This window comes from Acartia tonsa, chromosome 12, assembly GCF_053477335.1.
Source record: "Acartia tonsa isolate MP-2025a chromosome 12, ASM5347733v1, whole genome shotgun sequence".
Lineage (NCBI taxonomy): Eukaryota > Metazoa > Arthropoda > Copepoda > Calanoida > Acartiidae > Acartia > Acartia tonsa.
In genome coordinates this window covers 42,843,459-42,864,333 of record NC_137271.1, presented here as the reverse complement: position 1 = coordinate 42,864,333, position 20,875 = coordinate 42,843,459, and the positions used below count along the sequence as shown (strand labels likewise).

Below are 20,875 nucleotides of genomic sequence, written 5' to 3'. Positions count from 1 at the left end.
CATGTATGTCATTCAGTCAGTAATTCTTTATATTAACTTTTGATATTTTTTGTTCGTCCATTAATATCTCGCCATAATACTTTAGATGATTTGAGGTTTTCAGACATTTATAAATATAAAAAAGATTTTTTAAGGAAGCTTTTTTTAACTTCATAGGCTAATTTTAGGTTAAGTTTGAGTGAAAACGCCTATTTTAATGTACAAAAGTAGCTTAGATAAATCAAACAAGAACTATTTTGTTCTAATAGGAGTTACATATTAATAGAATTTCTAACTTTCTAACATTGTAGAAATACTTTCCCTTTAAACTGAAAATATTTCAGAAAGGGGAAAAATTAAAATGCTTTAAATAAGTGGGAGGAAACAGAATAACAACAAGTGTTTTAAATCTTTTATTTTAGAACGGATATAAACATCCTTTCAGAGAACCTAATTATAGAGTTGCTGTGCTTGGTTTATTGTTACAAAACTAAAAGATTAGCGTTGACTTTTTTGTGTCCATCCATAAGTAGAAATAAGCTATTCAAATTAAAAATAAATCGATATATTATTACTTGGGAGTTGCACCAGATTTTCATGTACTCTGATAAAGTAATACTCGCAGTTGGCTAAATAATGATACCACTTCCCCCCTCCTACTGGATGAAAAAACTGCCCAATAAATGAGGTCAACATTAACAAGCAAAATTGAGGACAACTTTTCCCCTGTCAAGCTTAACATTATCCATTCTATAATGATGGCCAAGAACGCAGTCGCTAAAAATCGTCGAAAATAGAAAAAAAATAATGAAAACAATTGTGTAAATTTTATTTCAACAAAAACTAATTATCAATATTTACAATTCAGTATTATGATCAATATTTTTTTTGCTTTATATAGATTTCAAAATAATAATTCATTTATCATTGTTTATTACACTTTGTCTATGGTAGGGTGCCGCAAAATTTTTCGAATCCTCAGCAGCCAGAAACCTGTCCCCTATGGAATCCGCCAGCCACAGGCAGTACATGAGACAGCTGTACATACAACAAACGGCCAGACAGAGTGTCCACTGAAGAAAATCTTTAAACGACACAAGGACCAACACAAGGCCAAGTATCAAGTACACCTGAATAATTAATATATTTTTACTTGGATGTTGCACCAGATTTGTAAATACCCTAATAAATGCTAGCAACTGGCTAGATTGGCTATATACCCCATAAATTCCCTCTAAACTATCCACTACTTAATGAAAGAATTGACCAATAAATAAAATCTATTCAAGCAACCTAAATTGTCGACAAATTTCCCCTGTGAATATATCCACGTATTCTATATCCATTACCTCGAGGTTCAACACCATCATGACGACTGACGTGAACAGCACAAAGGCCAGCAGGCCCCGATCGTCTGTGAGAAGCTTCCATGACAGTAAAACGGCGGCGGAGAGGACAACTTGATAGCTAGGCTTCATGTAGAACATTGTAGCTGCTTATAAATATATTTACAAATAACTAATATCGTAATATTAAAAATCTTTGCTTATATAATGTTAAAAAGTGGGCGGGGTAAGTTTTATTAAACATATGATGCGAGTAAAAGGGTCAAATGGTTGCTAGCGACGACGCGAAACAAGGACAATTATTTATGTAAGTAGAGCAGCAATTAGAATTAAATACTATAATGTTTCTTGAAATAAACCTATAGTAAAACAAGGATGACAACATCCATAAAAGCGAAGATCTGAAACGATGGGACAAACGAATATTAACATTTTTAGAGTTTCAGAACGGAAAAATCATAACATAAATGTATATATGTCGAATCAAAATTGTAAGTAAATTTGTTGAAAAACGGCGTAAATACAGGATAATGTTTAAGGACATACTACATAAGGAAAATTTTATCACATCAAAATTCGTTGTTAAAAAAGTTAAAAATAAACATTATTAAAATGGACGTGCGGACCTTCTGGTAACCATTATAGTGTCTCAACGCTTTCTAAACCGTACCAAACTATTACAGGAATGACCAGTTTGAAATCGATAGGATAATTCTAACATGCTTAAATTAACGGAAAAATCTTTCCGTTCCAGACGGACGGGCGTACGGACGTACGGACCTACCCTAAATATAGAAAAGCTTCGCTTTTAAAAATAGTTTTTTTTTTGCAGGTATGATAAACAAATCAATAAATAAAACACTTCTTTGAATTAATCTTTATATTTTTTTAAAATATAAAATTATGATCTATTTCTTTAAAAGAAGGACATGTCGGACGTAGTCTTGTTATAGAAAAGCTGCGCTATTAAAGAGGGATGGGGGTAGATTGGCCATGATGACCGCTAAACCATCCCCGCATGAAAAATGCGGGGGATTACGTTGGTTGGGTTTACGGGAGGATTAAAAATTGATGAAATTCTTGATACATTTATCATGTAGGATGTAAAAATCGAATCTTTTCTTCATCAAAAATCGGTCTTTACGCCCTTAACGGTTAGCTTTTACATTTATATGGACATGTTATAATCGTCGTATCCATTTAAAACTTTTCATAATGATTTGTGCTTTATAATAATTATTGGGATTATACTTCAGTTGAGACCATGTTTTATGTGTGGGGGAGATTCTACAGTTGAGCCCATGATTTACAGGGAGGAATGGAACATTGGACTATATTTGTTGGCTCAGAAACTTTTATTGAATTATGATTGGTTGGTTCCAAGCTAGTAGTGTCCTTACTTTCAACCGTTAATTTTAAACTACAGAAAGGGTAATTTTGTTTCTCATAATTAGGGAAGTACATTGTCTTATCCCTTAAGATCCCTGATAATTGCACTTGTTAAGTCTTAATCATTAAATTTACTAGAAACATCAAAAAACAAGGATGCCAACATCCATAAAAGCGAAGCTCTAAAATAGTAGGACAAACGAACATTAACACTTGTAGAGTGTCAGAACTGAATAATTACAATATAAATGTATAAACGAAACAAAATTGTAAGTAAATCTGTTGAAAAACTGTTAAATACAAGATATTGTTTCAGGACATACTTACATATTTAGGCCTTGATTATAGAGATGCTTCGCTTATAACAATGTACTTTGTTGTCCTAGGAATCAGTATTCCAAAAATCAGACCAATCGGATAATTTCTATCACATAAAAATTTGTGGTTAAAAAAGTTAAAAAGCAACATGTTTAACGTGGACATACGGACATTCTGGTAACGCTTATAGAGTTGCTTCGCTTTCTAACTCGTACCCAACCCAAGGAATCATCATGCAAAGTTTAAAAACAATAGGACAATTCTAACATGCCTAAATTTACAAAAAGAGCTATCCGTTACGGACGTAAGGACCGACCCTAATTATAGAAAAGCTTCGTTTTTAAAAAGAGGGATAAACATATTTGTGGGGCAATTGAGAAAAGGGTATTTGTAATATGGATATACTAGTGGCTTCGCCCCTAGCCTCTAGGGGCTTTATTTCTGAAGGTTCAGGGGAGAATTTAAAAAATTTTGTTTACATATTTTTAGATTTTTTTTGTATTTTATAACATTTTATTACTCTTTATATCATTTTATAACTCTTTATAACATTTTATAACTCTTTATAACTTTTTATATTGATTTATATTATTTTAAACCTTTGAAATTTTTCTTTTTTTTATTGTTTTTTAAAATTTCTTTGCCATTAGTCTTTTTGGGGCTTCGCCCTCACAGGAAAAGGAAGTTTTCACAATCTTTTTGAATTTGATAATACAAAGTTTAAAAGAAGAAAAGAAATTTAAAAAGAAGAAAAATAATTGAAAATATAAAGAAAATATAAAAAAGTATAAAAAAATATAAAACTTTATAAAAATTAATAAAAATTAATAAAAATATGTAAAAACATAAAAAACATTAAAATTAGAAAAAAATATGAAAATTTTTTTTTGGGGGGAGGAAATTTTCATTTTTGGGGGGGTTGGGGGTGTCCCACCCCCCAAAAAAATAGCTTAAAACCACCACAGGACCAATAGGTATATACCCTGAAGAGTAGAATCCAATCGGTTCAGTGGTTACCGAGATCTTAAGCTTCAGACGGACGGACGGACAGACATCAAGCTACTTTGTATTATAGATAATACGTGGATATATTGACAAGGGGAAAATTTGTCGTCAATTTAGCTCGCTGATATGGACCTCATTTATTGGCCAGTTCGTTCATCCAGTGGAAAGTGGAGGGGTTGGGGTAAAAGTGGTGGATGGGTCGGGGATGTCGTTATTTTAACCAGCTGTGAGCATCACTTTATCAGTGTACATGAAAATCTGGTGCAACATCCAAGTAGTAATATATCGATTAATTGTTATGATCTAATAAGCAAAAGGATTGGGGGGGGGGGGGGAGGTGAGGTCCGAAGGGGTTATTTGGATGTAAGGGGGTAGCAGGAAGTTATTTCTCCTAACCATGATGTATTGTATTAGTAGTTATACCCCCCCCCCATTTTTTCTTGGCGCAGATTTTCTACATACAGGGTCGGTCCGTCCGTCGCAAAATTTCAGACAGACAGATATCCTTTTACTTTATGATATAGATAAAATACATTTTGCCTCAATAATCATCTTAGTATTATTTTTCCTTCTGGTGTATTATCCCTAAATCTTTGATTACAATGGATGTAGAATATACGTGGATATTATGACAAGGGAAAAATCGCCTTCAATTTAGCTTGCTCAATTATTGATCAGTTCATTAATCTAGTAGGCGGGGAGGGGATGAGATAAAGGGAGAATCGTTATTTTAACGTGTTGCATATTTCATTTAATTAGAGTATATGAAAATCTGGTGTAAGATCTAAGTAATACAATATATATATACTAGGGGTTTTGCCCCTAGCCTCTAGGGGCTTTGCCCCATGAGGTTATTTTAAAAAAAATTTAAATTTAAGAAAAAAAACTGGTGCTGCCGCCAATAATTCATGTGAAGTAGTTTCCCAAGAATTTTTTTTTTTTTTGGGGGGGGGGGAAATAGCTCAAACCACCACAAGACCAATAGGTATAAACCCTTAAGAATAGAATCAGATCGGTTTAGTGGTTACCGAGATCTTAAGGGACAGACGGACGGACGGACAGACAGACAGACATCATTCTACTTTGTATTATAGATATATTCATTTTGATTGCCCCTTTTGAAAATAACCCCTTTTTTCATCTTGAGTTCTACTATGAAAATAATACCCATCCCCTCCCCCACCCCTACTTGATTATGAGGAACTAAGTTGATAAACAAGTGTTTTTCTAGGAGTAATTCAGAAAAGAATGGGCTTTCAGTGATTATAAAAAGAAAAATGAAGTATTATACAGCAAGTTAGTATTGTCATTTATGGAACCTGCGAACCAAAATATCCCAGTCTTGTAAGCTATTAAAATAAGTTTGAATCCTTATATAAAAGTAACAAGATGTCAACCTATGTGTCTGTCTGTCTGTAGAAAAGGATCTCTCTATCCGCTCAACTGATATTGGTATCCTTTGCACTGAAGCTTCTTATAGGTCCAATAAGGGTTTATGACTAGTTTAGAAAAAATTACCTTTAACCTCATATGATAAATTGCCCCTAGAAAAAAATACCTCCTCTTTTAATAACAAGTTTAACAAGGATGACAACATCCATAAAAGCGAAGCTCTGAAATGAATTTGCAAAACTGATTAGATACACAATACTGTTTAAGGACGTTTTTAGGACTTGATTATAGAGATGCTTCGCTTATGACATAGTACCTTGTTGTAATAGGAATCGGTGTTCTAAAAATCAGATGAATAGGATAATTTTAACATACAAAAATTTGTTGTCAAAAAGTTTAAAAATTCTGCTTGTTTAAAATGGACGTACGGACTTTCTGGTAACGATTATAGAGTTGCTACGCTTTCTAAGTCGTACCTAACTGTTATAGGAATCAGCGTGCAAAATTTAAAATCGATAGGATAATCTAACCTGTTTAAATTAAAGAAAAGAGCCAACCATTGTACGGATGTACGGACGGACGTACGGACGGACAGATGGACTGACCCTAATTATAAAAAAGCTTCGCTTTCAAAAATAAAAATTGGAATCGAAGGGTCGACTCCCTCTCCAACTTCCTCCATTCTTCAATTGTTTTATCTAAGCACTCTGAATGATAGGTAAATAGATAAATAGATAGGTAGATAATAGGAAGATAGGTAAGTATTATCATCCATGAATACGGGGATAGATTAATGCAAGACAAGCTGTTTTCATTTGTGATGCAATTTGTAAATTATATTCTTGTGCCTTATTGTTACGGGAATCAACATTTTAAAACACACTAATTAGAACAGTATTAGGTTTTTAATTTCTTTAGATATATATTTCAAAATAAGCATACAAAAAAATAATATTTTTACTTTTATTCGCATAATATACGCATGGTTAGGTACTTTCAAAACCAGGGTTGGCCGTTGCAAAAGCTGAAAACATTTATATAGATTTTTATGTTTATTACATAGCTTAAAAAGAAAGGCACTATCTTATTAGACGAATCCAACCCAGTTTGAGCTATCTGCTTTTGGTAATATACTGAAAGTTAAATTTAAGAATTTGGTATAATAAGAATTTGAGGTAGGATTATTTTATCCCTCATTGTCCTATCCCCTGTATAATAATAATAAAGGGTGCCTGGGTCATTGTAATGTAAGAGATGGATCTGTTTAGATATCATTTAGATTTTATGGACATAATATACTTTTTACTACATTGTACAACTTCTCAATTTTTTAAAATAAAATCTCGAAAACGACCTAACCGATACAATGGTTTTATAATTTTAAGTGCTTTTTGGTGGAAAGCACCAAAATGTTTTGAAGATATCTTCATTTCATATTACAAAAACAAGGATGACAACATCCATAAAAGCGAAGCTCTCAAACGGTAGGACAAATAGACATTAACACTTGTATAGTGTCAGAACTAAATAATCAGAAAATAAGTGTATAAGAGTCAAAGCAAAATTGTAAGTAAATTTGTTGAAAACCTTCTTGATACAGGATACTAATTGTGAACATACTTACATTTTTAAGACTTGATTATAGAGTTGCTTTGCTTATAATGGTCTGCATGTAATATAAATTATAAATTTTTATAAAATTGTAATCTTATCAAATGTAGATTCGAAAATATATATTCATTCATATAATACTTTGTACGTTGTTGTCTCAGGAATCAATATACCAAAAATCAGATCAATCAGATAATTAGATCTCATAAAAATTTGTTGTTAAAAAAGTAAAAATCAATATGTTTAAAATGGGCGTACGGACATTCTGGTAATGATTATAGAGTTGATTCGCTTTCTAAATCGTACATAATTACTACAGGAATCACCATGCAGAGTTTGAAATCGATAGGACAATTCTAACATGCCTAAATTAACGAACGGACTGACCCTAATTATATAAAAGCTTCGCTTTTAAAAACTCTATGTGTTAATTATGGATAATCAAAGAAAATTAGAAATTGAGTACAATTATTTTGGATTAGTAAATTCCAAGGGTGTAAATATTATTTTCCTACCCATCTTATAATTACAGGTGGAAATAGTAGAAATAACATTAATAGACTCTTCATTAATTGACTTTAAAATTAAATTTTATTTTATATGATATGTCTTGGGTTTCTGAGAATAATATTTAAAATTTTTTAAATAAAAAAATTTTTTTTTTTAATATAATGGTATAAATTGATGAACATTCCCAATGATAATAAACAAAATTACTCCTTCGGTAGATTATAATTTAAAAAGTTTGGACACAGCTAGTTTAAACTATCCAATAAGAATTAATAAAAGTACCCAAAGTTTTTAGCTAACGGAATAGAAAAAACGTTGGGTACCAATACAATTTACAGTCAAATGTCTTCTCCCTCCCTTAATACTTTTTTTAAAAATCTGTTTTGAGACACAAAAAATAAATGTGATTATTCTTTTAAATCTCTATTGGAATAAGGTAGTAAAGGGGAATTGATGTTTACGATTTAGGCAAAAGGATTGTTTTGGACTTTTCAAATTTGGGGGATAGAGGGGGTTGGGAGGGGGGTGGGGGTTAATAATTGTTAACAATAATGGTTTTAAATTTCCTAGGGTTTTAGGGGGGAAATACAGGGATACTTGGATATGTAAATGCTAGTTTGTACAACCCAATCAAGATTTACTATTTTTTATAGAAAGTCTAAAGCGAAGGACCTCGCTAACCGCTGAACCTATATGGTTCTCCGTTATAGGTTAGGGGAAGGGTATCTCTAACATCCCAAGATAAATCACAACTAGAATAATTACCCCTCCCCCCCCCCTTTTTTTCTTTTAAAACTCAAATTAAAAATTAGAGGACAGTTAACCCACCCACATTGAGTGCCCCTAGAGGAGTGTAGCTAATAGTAACTAATAATGTGATGATATGTAAGATACGGCCACTTTTTAGTCGTCACTATCGGCTACGCCCCCTAGAAGCCTCTAGGGGCACTTAAGATAGGAGGGAGAAAAGTTGACCTCATCCTATTTTAAATTTGAGTTATAAAAGAGTAAAAAAAATATATTCTTTTGGGGGGAGGGGGTGAAGACACCCTTACCAAAAATAGTCTATAACCTTTCCAGGACCTATGAGAAGCTACACTGTAAAAGAAAACCATATCGGTTCAGCGGTTAATGAGATCCTTCGAAACAGAGAGACACACAGATAGAGAGAGAGGGGGAAAAGCCGATGTTTTTCATTTTTTCTTTGAGAGGTTAGATATACCCTCTCCAAAAATATTTAGAAAATCTTCGCAGGACTTATGAGAAGCTACACTGTAAAAGAGAACCATATCGGTTCAGCGATTAGTGAGATCCTTCTAAACAGATAGACACACAGATAGAGAGAGATCCTGTTATCAATAATACAAAGTAGAACGATGTCTGTCTGTTTGTTTGTCTGTTTGTTTGTAGCGAAGGATCTCACTAACTGCTGAAACGATCGGGTTCTCCTTTACAGGGTAGCTTCTCAAAGGTCCCGGGAAGGTTTATAACTATTCTCTTGGAGGGTGGGACACCTTTACCCCGCCCCCCCCCCAATTTTTTTTCTTTTTAAAACTAAAATTAAAATAGTGAGGTCGGTTAACCATACTCCCCCCCCCCCAAAAAAAAATCCCCCCCCCTAAAATTTTTTTAAAAAATTTTTCTTTTAAATCTAAAATACAAAAATTTATTCACTTTATTTGTTATCAATGTGTAACCATAGGGAATTTTAATTCTTTTTTTTTATATGTAAAAATGCCTATAAAACATATATTAAGTAATAATTGACTTAAAATGCATATTTTGATAAATTTTAATTGCTATTTTTTTGTTTAGTTCCTGATGATGAGGGCAGTTTTGCCCTCGAAACGTTGAATAAATTTAAAAGTTTGATGCCTTGAGTTTTTCATTCTGAGGATTTTACATGTTGGGTCCGTTAACCATTCGTCTTACTTATCAAAAATTTGTTTGATCAAACATCTTGGGGCAAAGCCCTTAGAGGCTAGGCGCGTAACCGCTAGTTTTTATAAAAGGATTAACTTATCACTTTACCCCAACAATAGAATCGGACCTATAATTTAATGTTATTTCATCAAATCCTTAAACAGATAAACAAAATAAATTATCTCTAATAATTGGGGGACTTTAAAATATATAATCTTTTAATGTTACAAGTTAACAAAAGTTGGGAGGTAGGAGACATTGGGCTGTTTATTACACTAGTCCCCAAAGTTTTATGATAACGTTTTCTTATTCGTTGGCTTGACAACTTTGTAGACTATTATTGAATTTTGATTGGTTGATGCATGTGTGTCCAAACGTTTCAACTACTAGTTGCAATTTACAGAAGGGATAATTTTGTGTATTATCATTGGGGATGTATATCAATTTATTTCTCATTATTCTATCCCTTTAGAACCCTGGATAATATCCAAGAAAACAAAGCAAAGTCAAAATGTTAAAAAATATAGAGTAATATCCTTATAATAAGGTAACAGGATGTTTGTGTGTTTGTCTGTGTGTTTGTATGTTTGTACCGAAGGATCTCGCTAACCGCTGAACCGATCGGGTTCTCCTTAACAGGGTAGCTTCTCATAGGTCCCGGGAAGGTTTATAACTATAAAAAATGAAAAATTCCCCCCCCAAAATTTTTTTTTACTTTTTCTTTTAAAATCTAAAATAAGAAATTTAATTATTAAATTAGACTCTCTCCTCAATTGCCCCTAGAGGCCACTAGGGGCGTATTCGCTAGTAGTATATATCATATCAAGTAGAACAGTGATGAATCAGACAGACAGACGAACATACTAATAGTAGATGTTTAGTTGTTACATGAATTTTCACAAAAAATTTAAGCAGTTTATTTTTGAGAAAAAAAAATATTTACTATTATAATTTGTTGTAGTTCAGATTCCAGAACCGTACCAAAGGTTAATACAATTTTAGTGATAAATATACACAAAAAATCAGGCTTCTATCTTTAATAGCATAAGAAAAAACACATTTACTCTTTAAAAATTTGATATCCACTAGGGCATACCGACTGACTGACACCTCAAGAGAGATTTTAAGTGATCCGCTTTGGTCAGATGAATATTCACAAAAAAATTGCCGTCTATATAAAACAGCAGCTGAGTAAATCAAATTTTTAGTTAGAGCATTACTGACAGACCAAGTAACTTGTATACTGGATGCTTATTGGTTTAGAGAATCTTTGGTATATACTATTACTTGGATGTTGCACCAGATTTTCATGTACTCTAATAAAATATTACTCGCAGCTGGCTACCCTCATCTCCTCCTACTGAATGAACTGACCAATAAATAAAATCCACATATTGCAAGCTAAAATGACGAAGCATTTCCCCTGTCAATATATTCGCTTATATATCTATTTATACCAAATTATTAAGGCTTTTAAGGACCGAGCTTTTAAAACTAGTGTTGAAAATGATTGTTGTTCTACCGTTTATAAAACGTCAAGTTATTTGTTAATTTGAAGCTTCGCTTTTATGAATGTAGTCATTTTTGTTCTAACAAGGATGACATTATCCATAAAAGCGAAGCTTTAAAATCAAATAGAATGACAAACTAACATTAAAACTTGTCAGTTCTGAATATGCAGAATATAAATGTATAAGTATACCTAAACAAAATTGTATGTAAATTTGTTGCAAAATTGATTAAATACAGTATACTGTATAAGGACATTCTTACATTTTTAGGACTCCGCTTATAATATTTTTCTTTGTTGATATAGGAACCAGTATTCGAAAAATCAGATAAATAAGATAATTACATTACATGAAATATTTTTGTCAAAAAAGGTATAAATCAACATTTTATAACATAACGGACATTCTTATAGTGATTATAGAGTTGCTACGCTTTCTAAATCGTACCCAACTTTTATAGGAATCATCATGCAAAGTTTGAAAACGATGGGACAATTCTAACCTGTCCAATTTAACTTAAAGACCTAACCGTTACGGACGGACCGACCCTAATTATAGAAAAGCTTCGCTTTTAAAAGCTATCTGGGTAAATTGAAAAAAGGAAACACAAAAAATAATATAACATCAATTTTATTTCTTTAGTTTAGATGATTTTTAGATGATTTCACAAAAAAAATATTTAGGAAAATTACAACAATTAACATTTATAGGAATTATACAATATTATTAGGATAGCTTACAGTTGGGACAATTAAACCAAATTACTTTTCCTTAAAACTACAATAAAAGATTTTTTTTTAATGAATCCTTTAACTCATAAGGTAGTTTCTATTGATAATTAAAAAGATAAAAATGTATGGAGATGTGCATAAAATAATAGTAATCTTAATTAATATTTCAAAGACAAAAAAAATGGTTTGATGTCCCCAACTATAATGGTACGAGGATTTTTAACATTAATTTATAATTTATTTAAAAATGCTGATTTTTATTAAACAGAAAATGCAGAAAAGTTACGGTTGCACATTTAAGGAAGTTGGATCAAGTACAGTTTATAGAAATTTTGCTTAATTTTAACATTTAGAAAAATCCCTAACATATGACAACTAGCGGCCAAACGGCTGACATAAAAATCCGCCTGTTTTATCTCTATCTTACTATAAAGATTCCAGTTTTTTGAAATGTTCCATTCTATCAAGCAACATTTTACCAAGAACTGAACTTGATTCAGGAAGTATTGGAAAAAATATTGCAAAAAAATAATAATTCAATAATGTTAGTTTTTCAATAGTTGATTAATATTATATGTAATATAGGTTAAGGAAATTACAATTCACCCAGTCAAACTTGGGTGCTCTTGTTATATCAACATTTGGATAATAAAACGCTATGAAGATGGTATGTCAGCCGGGTCATAATGACCACTGAAATTGTATGTCAACACAATATAGCCAAGTTTAACAGGGTACAGGAAAAAAATTAATACAGGATTGTTATAAAAAATTACATTTTATTTTCATATAAAAACGATAGGGATAAGCATATGGAAGATATTAAAACCCCTAGGATATATAGGAAAGGAAAGTTTTTTTTAATAATTTTTGTAACAATATATGAAGAGTATCAAATTAAAAAAAAATAATCTAAAATCACAGATTTTCCTTAACAGATTTTTATCTAATTAAAAATCTTTTTTTTTGTTAATAGAATTAAAAGGACGTTATTACACTTTTTTTAATGAATCAAAGGTCTTTTTTATTTTTAATTATCATGTAATTTTAATGAAAAATGCCAGCAATGAATGAAACTAATATGGCACCCAAAAAATGAATCTAAATCTAAGAGTATGTAACTTTAAAAACTTTTCTAATGAAATAAATTATAAATTTAACTGAGGCATTAAAATAATTTTTGTAACATTAAGCTCCTTCTTTAACAACAAATATGGAAAGAACTCTTAAAATCATTTTATTTTAACAATATTTATTAACATTTGAGCATTGAAATCACATTATTTAACTTACTAAAAGCCAGTGTGCTTAGAAAAAAAAATGGCGGCTTTAAGAAACTGGCAAGATATTTCTCTTTCTTTTATTAAAAGCAAAATAATTTTTGTATGTTAGGGTACAAATTTACGAGTTTCACACAAATTTTATCAATGACAACTAGTAAATTCAAAAAATTTTCACTGTTTTTTTTTCAACCCATGATAGTCTCTGTCTATGAGGATGAAAAATAATCTAGAATGGCACTAACAGATTTAGTTTTTGGTTCAATAGTCACTTTTCAGAAAGAAGAGCAATTGTGGTCATCCTTCAGCAAGAACAGCCAATGTGGTCATCATTCAGCAAGAACAGCCAACCAATGTGGTCATCATTCAGCAAGAACAGCCAATGTGGTCATCATTCAGCAAGAACAGCCAATGTGGTCATCATTCAGCTTGAACAGCTAATGTGATCACAATTCATCAAGAACAGCTAAAACTGTTGGACATCTTTAAGCAAGACCATCCAAAATCGTGGTCATCAGACAGGAAGAACAGCCAACAGATACTTAATTCTCTTCAGGATTTCCCTCCTCCATTTCTACCACAATTTCAGTAGCTTCACCGGAGGGCTCACCAACATTTTCATTTCCGGATTTTTCAGCCTCACTTTGGCCATCATTAATTCTAGTCAGAGCTCTTTTCTTGAAATGCTTTTGCAGTTCTGACACTTCGGCTGGGGAGGGCGAAGATTTATCTTCAACAGTGATCTTAATTTCAGACTCTTCAATTTCAAGACCTGTGTTGGTTGTAACGACAATAAGATTTTCTCCCTCATTTTCGGCAGTTTTAGTTAAATCTGCTGCAGCTGCTAGCTGTCTTGCTGTGTTGTGTTGGCTGCTGTGGTGACTATGAAGTACTTGGTTTTGTAGCAGCTGATGCCAGTGAGCAAGCTGCTATTCTGTCTTGATTGACACCTGGGGGATAAGCTGGCGGTAGTCGAAATGACGGGGCCCGTCTTCGCGGTCATCCATGCGATCTCTGAAAAAATTATCAAGATTATTTTATTTTTCCATCAAATTCTTCTACTCTTCAGATGGTTAAGGAAGCAAGTGTTTATAAAAAAATGAAAGCATACTGGCCTACCATTGGTCAATTAAAATGTATACTGGCCTGCAGTTGGTAATTTAGTCTGTGTATTGGACATTTGTATTGTATAACGTCAATTTTATAGGCACCATAAAAAGCTTAATAGTTAAATACTTAATTTGCATATTTTCTTAGCTTGGTCTTTCAATCAATCTAAGTATCTTTCTATCTTACTAAATATACAACTATCTATATATCTATCTATGTATACCTTGTAGGACTAGAACGTTCAATATTATATCTCTCCATGAGCTGAGTATAATACTTCTCTCTCTCCAACCTTTCTCTCTCCCTCTCCTCCCTCTCTCTCTCCTGTCTCTCCTCCCGGTCTCTGTTGGAAGTGGTGGACAGATCTGTGGGCTCATCAGAGTGGGGCGGGGACACGGGCGCGTCCAGGTCTTCATGCTTGACCGGCGTCCGGCTGTTCAGGACTGCGGCCTGCTGGGCGGCCAGCTGTTGAGCCGCCGCCTGCGCCTCCATCTGCTGGCGCAGCAGAGAGATGTTCTTGATGCTTTTTAGCTCGGTTGGGTTGCGCAAAAATCTTAAGAAAAAATAAAGTTAATATCATTTACTTAATCAATAGATTGAGTAAATTGGTTTATCACCTTTGAGGATGAAATAATTGTCCATTGTCGTAATCCTTAAGATACCTACATCCCAAATGTTAAATATATTTGGCTGGGCTGCCTATGAACAGAATTATACTTGTTAATTATTCAATTAATAAAAAAATCAATTAGAATAAGAAATTGAAAAACTAGGTAACTATCTGATTTTTTTTACTTAATTTACAATATGCGTCATTTTTATAATTCTAAAGAAGTTAATAATAAGAAGAAAATATTAAAGATGTTTTCCAAAAGATTAATAAAACCAGTTTACACTAACTATCTTTTCATTTTTTCAAATAAAAGAAATTAGGTATAAATCTCTTATAAATCTATTTTGATGTACATTAGAGTAAAACACTAAAGAGAGAAGGGGTTAAATAACTGTATCTCCTTATCGCAACCAACTTAGGCAACCCTTCTATTGGGTCATTAAAAATAAAAAAATGGTGTTGCTTATATTAACACAGCCAATGGCAGAAAATAATGTAAAAGCAGACGAAAGAGGTCCTTGAAAAAGAAAGGGAGGTAGTTATCTGTATATACATATATACTATAGATCTGTTTGATGTACAATAAATTGATATAAACACCCCAAATGATGATAAATTAAATTGATTAAAATAGTTGGTTGAAAAGTTTAGACACTGGTAAATATTTAATAAAAGTATGATAGAATATGTAATAAAACTTTGGGTACCAACCAGTAAAATTAACATTTCAATGTCCCCCTCCTTCCTGAGATGCACTTTTAGAATTGGAAGATAGGGCAATCGCAGAAAAAAAATGATCCAAACCAATTAAAAATACTTACTGGTAGCAATGTCTTTCTCCCTGAACCTTCCTCAAAATATTGACTCTATAGTAATATCTCAGAGCTCGGGACATTTTATCATAGTTCATTGATAGATGGTTCTTCTGTATGCCCCACAGACGGGCTAACCCGGCGGGATCTACAATCTTGAACACACCTGTCTCCTGTAAAAACATAAATGTTTTAAAAAAACTTTACATAATAATTGAGTTACAATAAAATTGTTTTTATCGATATTTATAAAAGTTAATAAATTATACACATTTGGCGCAATTCTATCAACCATTATTTACCCTTAACGCTATTCAAATAATGACAATTTACTAAACCCTTATGTTGATACAATAACAACATTGCTTACCTTATTTTTCCATTGAATGTAAGAAGTGTAAATTTGTCCGGGATCGTTCAACAGCTGTTGCAAAAAGTCCCACAGCAACCGTCCATTTGTCGACGGCGGATCCCTCTCATCCGCGGATTTGGTTGACGAAGTGGGGCCGCTAGGTGACCGTGGCGGGTTCAAACCGCTACCGCCCATCGCGCTGCTAGAGCTAAGATGGTTGGGCGTGGTGGGCGTCGGGTTGGGTGACCGCTGGCCCAAGTCAATCATAGAGTCTTCACTGTCGCTGTTGCTATTGGTGGTTGATGTTGTTGTGGTTAAACTAGACGGCTGATGCAGGCTGTGGCTGGGACTTGACGTCAGCGACAGACCACCGCCGGCTTGTGACAAGTACAGCGGCGGCATGGGAGGTAGAGACTGTGAGGCGGCCGCGCTTGAAATCGCTACGGCAGCCGCCAAACTACTGCCCAGCTCTTGTTTCGGCGACGTGTTGGCGGATTCTAGGGACGGCGCTGGCGATAGCGTCACCGAGTTGGTTTGTGATATTAAATGGGATAAGTTGGGGAATGTTTCGGAGGCCGAGCTGTTCAGCAGCGGCCAGTGCCCGGCAAACGGCGATGTGGGCGTGATAAGTCCGGGCGGCCTGGGAGTCAGCGGCGAGCTGGGCGAGAAGGCGAGGATGTTGGCCTCGCGCAGGAGAAGTTGCAGGATGTTGTGAATGACGTCGCCAGCACCGGAACAACGTTCGGCCAGGTCGGTCTTGGACAGCAGGCATAGAGCCTTGCCTAAAATATATAAGTTTTGATTAAAGAGTTAATAAAAAGGCAAAAAAGATAGTCAAAAGATTTTTAGATAGATGGTTGAATAAACAGATATCAGAGATATAAAGAGATAAGACAACCGATAAATTTATGTATTTCCCTATACACAAAATTGCCTCTTCTGCAGATTTCAATAAGTGGTTGAAACGTTTAGACACCCCAACTAATGAACCAATCGATCAAAATTCAATATAAGTCCCAAAAGTTGGAAAGCCCATGTAGAAGAATCAATATTATAAAACCTTGGGGACTAGTGTAATAAACAGCCCAATGTCTCCCACCCCCCTCCCTGGACAGGTACAATACAATTCAATAGTCTGAAAAGACAGATAGATTATTTGTACATTAGCAAATGAATGAATATAAACAAATTTTAGGGCGCATAATATTTCAATCTAATTATGATTTTTAATAAAGTTAGCAAAGGATGTATATGCGTTATTTAATATAATTCTAGATAGTCATTTGAATAATATCATGATTATTTTCAAAATTTGTTGTACTGCAACTTATTAAAATTGAGTATTTCCTAACTTATATATCATACAAGTAACGGGTTGGAGGGGAAGGGGGGGGGGGGAAACAGAATATGTCGTAATCAGTAACTTTGGGGCTAGTATTTCAAAATGCTTTGAAATAGTCATAACAATAATTTCCCCCTGAATACACAGATAACGAAATATTAACCCCCCCCCCCCGCCCATTTTCTTGCTAGTTTTTAAAATCATTGATATTTTTAAATTAATTGCTTAAGTTTTTTATAATGCATCAAATGCTATCAAAAAGTCATAACAACAATTCTCCTGAATACACAGATTACGAAATAATAACCTCCCACCCCCCCTTCATAATTTTTAAAATCATTGATATTTTTAAAACTAATTTTAGTGCGTAAAATGGATCAAATTTCCAAAAATCATTAAAAGAAAATAAAATAATAGTTATATAGAACAGAAAATAATTTATTTTAATTAAAATACGCAGTAGGTACTTATTTGAACATTTAAAATGTATATGAAATAGAAAAATTATGTCTTTATGTCCAGTTGTATGAAACTTAAGATGTCACTAACCGTTGAATCGAATAGTTTGTATATATATGCTTTTTTGGCCAGTCGTGATAAGCTATTTTCGGACGTACATACAAGCATTGTTTAAAGAGTAGCTGCGCTACTAAAACAAAAGCAACTCACCATTCATTTGAAATTTTTCCATGTCAATTTTCTCCAGGTCGAATTCTTTTTCGCAGTACTGCAGAAATACGGTGACGTCATCCCTGTTCCAGCTCTTGGGGTCGGACGGCAGTCCACCTTAAAAATCATTTTACTTTATTTTTATGCTACAAAATTATCATTTATGTAGATGGAAATTATTGGTGGAAAAGTTTGGACACTGATAATTTGTACCAAACAATTGAGTACAAGTACTAATACAAGTTCCCAATGTTTTTAAACCAACGAAAGAGAGAACGTGTACTTAAATTTTGGAGTAAAAAAAATAAAACTTACATGGCAGTCCACTTTTGACTTGTGTCTCCAGGGGCGATGGTGGCGGCTGGCTGATAAACGGGTTGGGATACCGCCATAGTAGGTCGGGTGAGAACGGTAGCGGCAGAGGCAGCCGGTCCATGGTGCCGGGCAGCGTGATCGGCGGCACCTTCATGTCGTCCGGCGGGAGGGTGACGGCTGTACGGAATAGGTTGCTCAGGTGAACTGCATTCTAAAAAAATTTAACATGAATTATTTGTCTTCAACTGGTTTTTCATTAAATTTTGAAGAGAAAAAAATAGATAAAAACCTGCCTAGACCTAAAAAAAAAGATTACCTCAATTGGAGATAACACAATCACTACAGCAGTTAGCGAGATTATAACGGACAAACAAAAATATTTTACTATTTAATTTATATAAAAGGATGAAAAGAGATAAATTTTATTATTGACATATAAGCTTATTATAGGTAGAGGAAAATATAATTTTAACAGTTAGGGTTTTCACAGAATAATTGGCTATTTTATAGTTTATGATGACTTTATGGTATTAAATAAAGTGGTCAAGGATGTAAATTACAAAAGTTCACAAAGTTTTATAATCATACGATATTTTATTCGAGTTCTCAAGAACTTTGGGTACTTTCATGAAATTTGATTGTTTTTTTCCAAACTAGTACTTTCACACTTTTCAACCGATAAAATTGCCATGCTTTCTCATAACCCTAACTGTATAAATATAATGCTATCTTGAATTAAAAGTAGCAAAAATTATTTATTTGTGCAATATTTTTCTTATCAGTAGAAATGTGGTGGTATTATTTACACTTTAATAATATCTACTTTCAATTAGAAACTCGGTAACCACTGAACCGATTGAGTCTCCACTATAGAAAGGTTGTAAAAGGTATTGAGTGGTTTTATGCTATTTCATAACTAAGTCTTAAAGCTTTCCCGGTCCGGCCCTATTTCGAACACAGAGCACGTTGATGCTTGGGGCGCAGTCGCTAGTACTTATTATAAAACAGTAAAAGTATTACTAAACAATATAAATTTATTTTATATTAAATAGTGTATTTATAGATAGAATAAGAGAAAATTTGTGGACATTAAAAACTTATTTTTACATAATTAACATTTTATAATAACAAACTACCTAGAAACATTATAGCTATAAGTAGCTCAGAAACAATTATATCATTCAAAGATCGTTGTTATCATTTTGTTTGTTAATTAGGGACGTACAAACCAGCCATAATTCTAGAGTAGCTGCGCTACTTACAAAAAGGACATACACTTGTTCTAAGAAAAAGAATCCATTCCAATAAATTAAATTCATTTTGATCATAAATTTCCATATGGAATTGTACATCTAATCTTATTTCTATAAAACAATGTAACTTTTAACTTTTCTGTTAGCCATTGTTGAGACAAAATGCATTTTATTGTATAATAACATTAATTTTAAGTCCTAAGTAACACAGCAATAACAAGATTAAATCAATTAAAGGCAATATACTATTTTCTAGTTATAGGGAAATTTTGTAAATAAATCACATAATATGACAAATCAGATAGAAAAAAGCTATTTAAATCTATGTTCCTATATCTATAATTAGTCCAATTAACATTATATAGTAGCGACGAAAAGACATGCCTAATTATAGAGTAGCTATACTATTTAAAAGTGTATTGTATAATACATAAGTTTTTCACAGAAATTACGGAAGCTAGTTCTTATTAGTTTACATATATTCAACACATAATAACTGATAATAAAATTTAATAACTCTTAGACAACAAAAGGGGGAAAGAAATATTATTGGAAGGGGGTAGACCACAGGGACCTAAAGGGATAAGACAATGGCTAATAAATAGATGTACATCCCCAGTGATAACATACAAAAATACCCCTTCCATAGATTTAATATCGGTTAAAAAGATTTGACACTGCTAGTATGAAATAGCCATTAAATAATTAAGTCCTCAAAGTTTCATGCAAATGAAAGAGATAACGGATTTTAAAACTTTGGGTACCAGACTAATTAACAGTCCAATGTCCACTCCCTCCCTGGGCTAGACAAATTTGTTAATAGATGTAATATTAATGGATATATGATTCAATTTTCTACCAAACTTTGTTTATCATAACTGGAGTTATTAATTATTATCCATAAATGCGTTGGACATATTTTGGACGCATATATCAGGCAATAAAGCCTTTAGAGGGAAAGGAAAATCTATTTTGCCTACATTTAAAATGAAAGATTTTATAGGGGGAAAAGGACATTTAACTGTAATACAGAAATTGTTTACATTGTATGTGTAAGAGAAAAGCGAGTAATATTGAGCGTTGTACTTTGAAATAAAAATGCTGTCTCCATTAATTATTATATCCCTAAGAAAATCTCTTATCTCTATTTCCTTCTACTGTTGTAGCTTCCTGGAAGTAGGACAATATTTTTATTTTTATCAATTGTAAAAGCAAAAGGACAGTACAAGCCATGTTTTTTTTGTCTAAAAGGACACTACACCCTTAATTTTTAACTGATATAAACGTACTTCCTAGAAGTAGAACAACATTATTATTTTTATCAATTCTATAAAGACAGTACAAGCCATGTTTCTTCGTATAAAAGGACACTACACATATTAATTTCTTGTGTCCTAGCTTTATTACTGTAGAA

At 32.9% G+C, this 20,875-nt stretch overlaps 2 protein-coding genes across 4 annotated transcripts in view; both read right to left on the bottom strand.

Moving 5' to 3' along the window:
* Nucleotides 1–791: 791 nt before the first annotated feature.
* LOC145333945 (uncharacterized) lies at nt 792–1,501 on the bottom strand. The gene is made up of 2 exons (XM_080179202.1): nt 1,329–1,501; nt 792–1,109 (listed from the first exon to the last, which is right to left on the bottom strand). The coding sequence occupies exons 1-2, from the start codon at nt 1,464–1,466 to the stop codon at nt 897–899; spliced, it is 351 nt and encodes a 116-aa protein (XP_080035328.1). The 5' UTR covers nt 1,467–1,501; the 3' UTR covers nt 792–896.
* A 10,097-nt stretch (nt 1,502–11,598) lies between these two features.
* Nucleotides 11,599–20,875, bottom strand: part of LOC145334652 (ets DNA-binding protein pokkuri-like) — a 39,365-nt gene continuing 30,088 nt past the window's right edge. For 2 of the 3 annotated variants that reach the window (XM_080180195.1, XM_080180197.1), the window contains 6 exons: nt 18,209–18,419; nt 17,894–18,010; nt 15,901–16,664; nt 15,540–15,703; nt 14,329–14,658; nt 11,599–14,009 (listed from right to left, as the gene is read on the bottom strand). In XM_080180195.1, coding sequence (XP_080036321.1) covers nt 13,925–14,009; nt 14,329–14,658; nt 15,540–15,703; nt 15,901–16,664; nt 17,894–18,010; nt 18,209–18,419 — 1,671 coding nt within the window. In that variant the 3' untranslated portion in view covers nt 11,599–13,924. Of the gene's footprint in view, nt 14,010–14,328; nt 14,659–15,539; nt 15,704–15,900; nt 16,665–17,893; nt 18,011–18,208; nt 18,420–19,483; nt 19,602–20,875 lie in introns of those variants that run through there. The other variant, XM_080180196.1, reaches the window with a different exon arrangement.

What these genes read in the sequence shown, in the direction of transcription:
- LOC145333945 (XM_080179202.1), bottom strand. Translation starts at nt 1,466, where the DNA reads ATGTTCTACATGAAGCCTAGCTATCAAGTTGTCCTCTCCGCCGCCGTT. An exon ending in TGATGGTGTTGAACCTCGAG is followed by an intron (nt 1,110 to 1,328) that starts GTAATGGATATA and finishes TTAATTATTCAG; the next exon opens with GTGTACTTGATACTTGGCCT.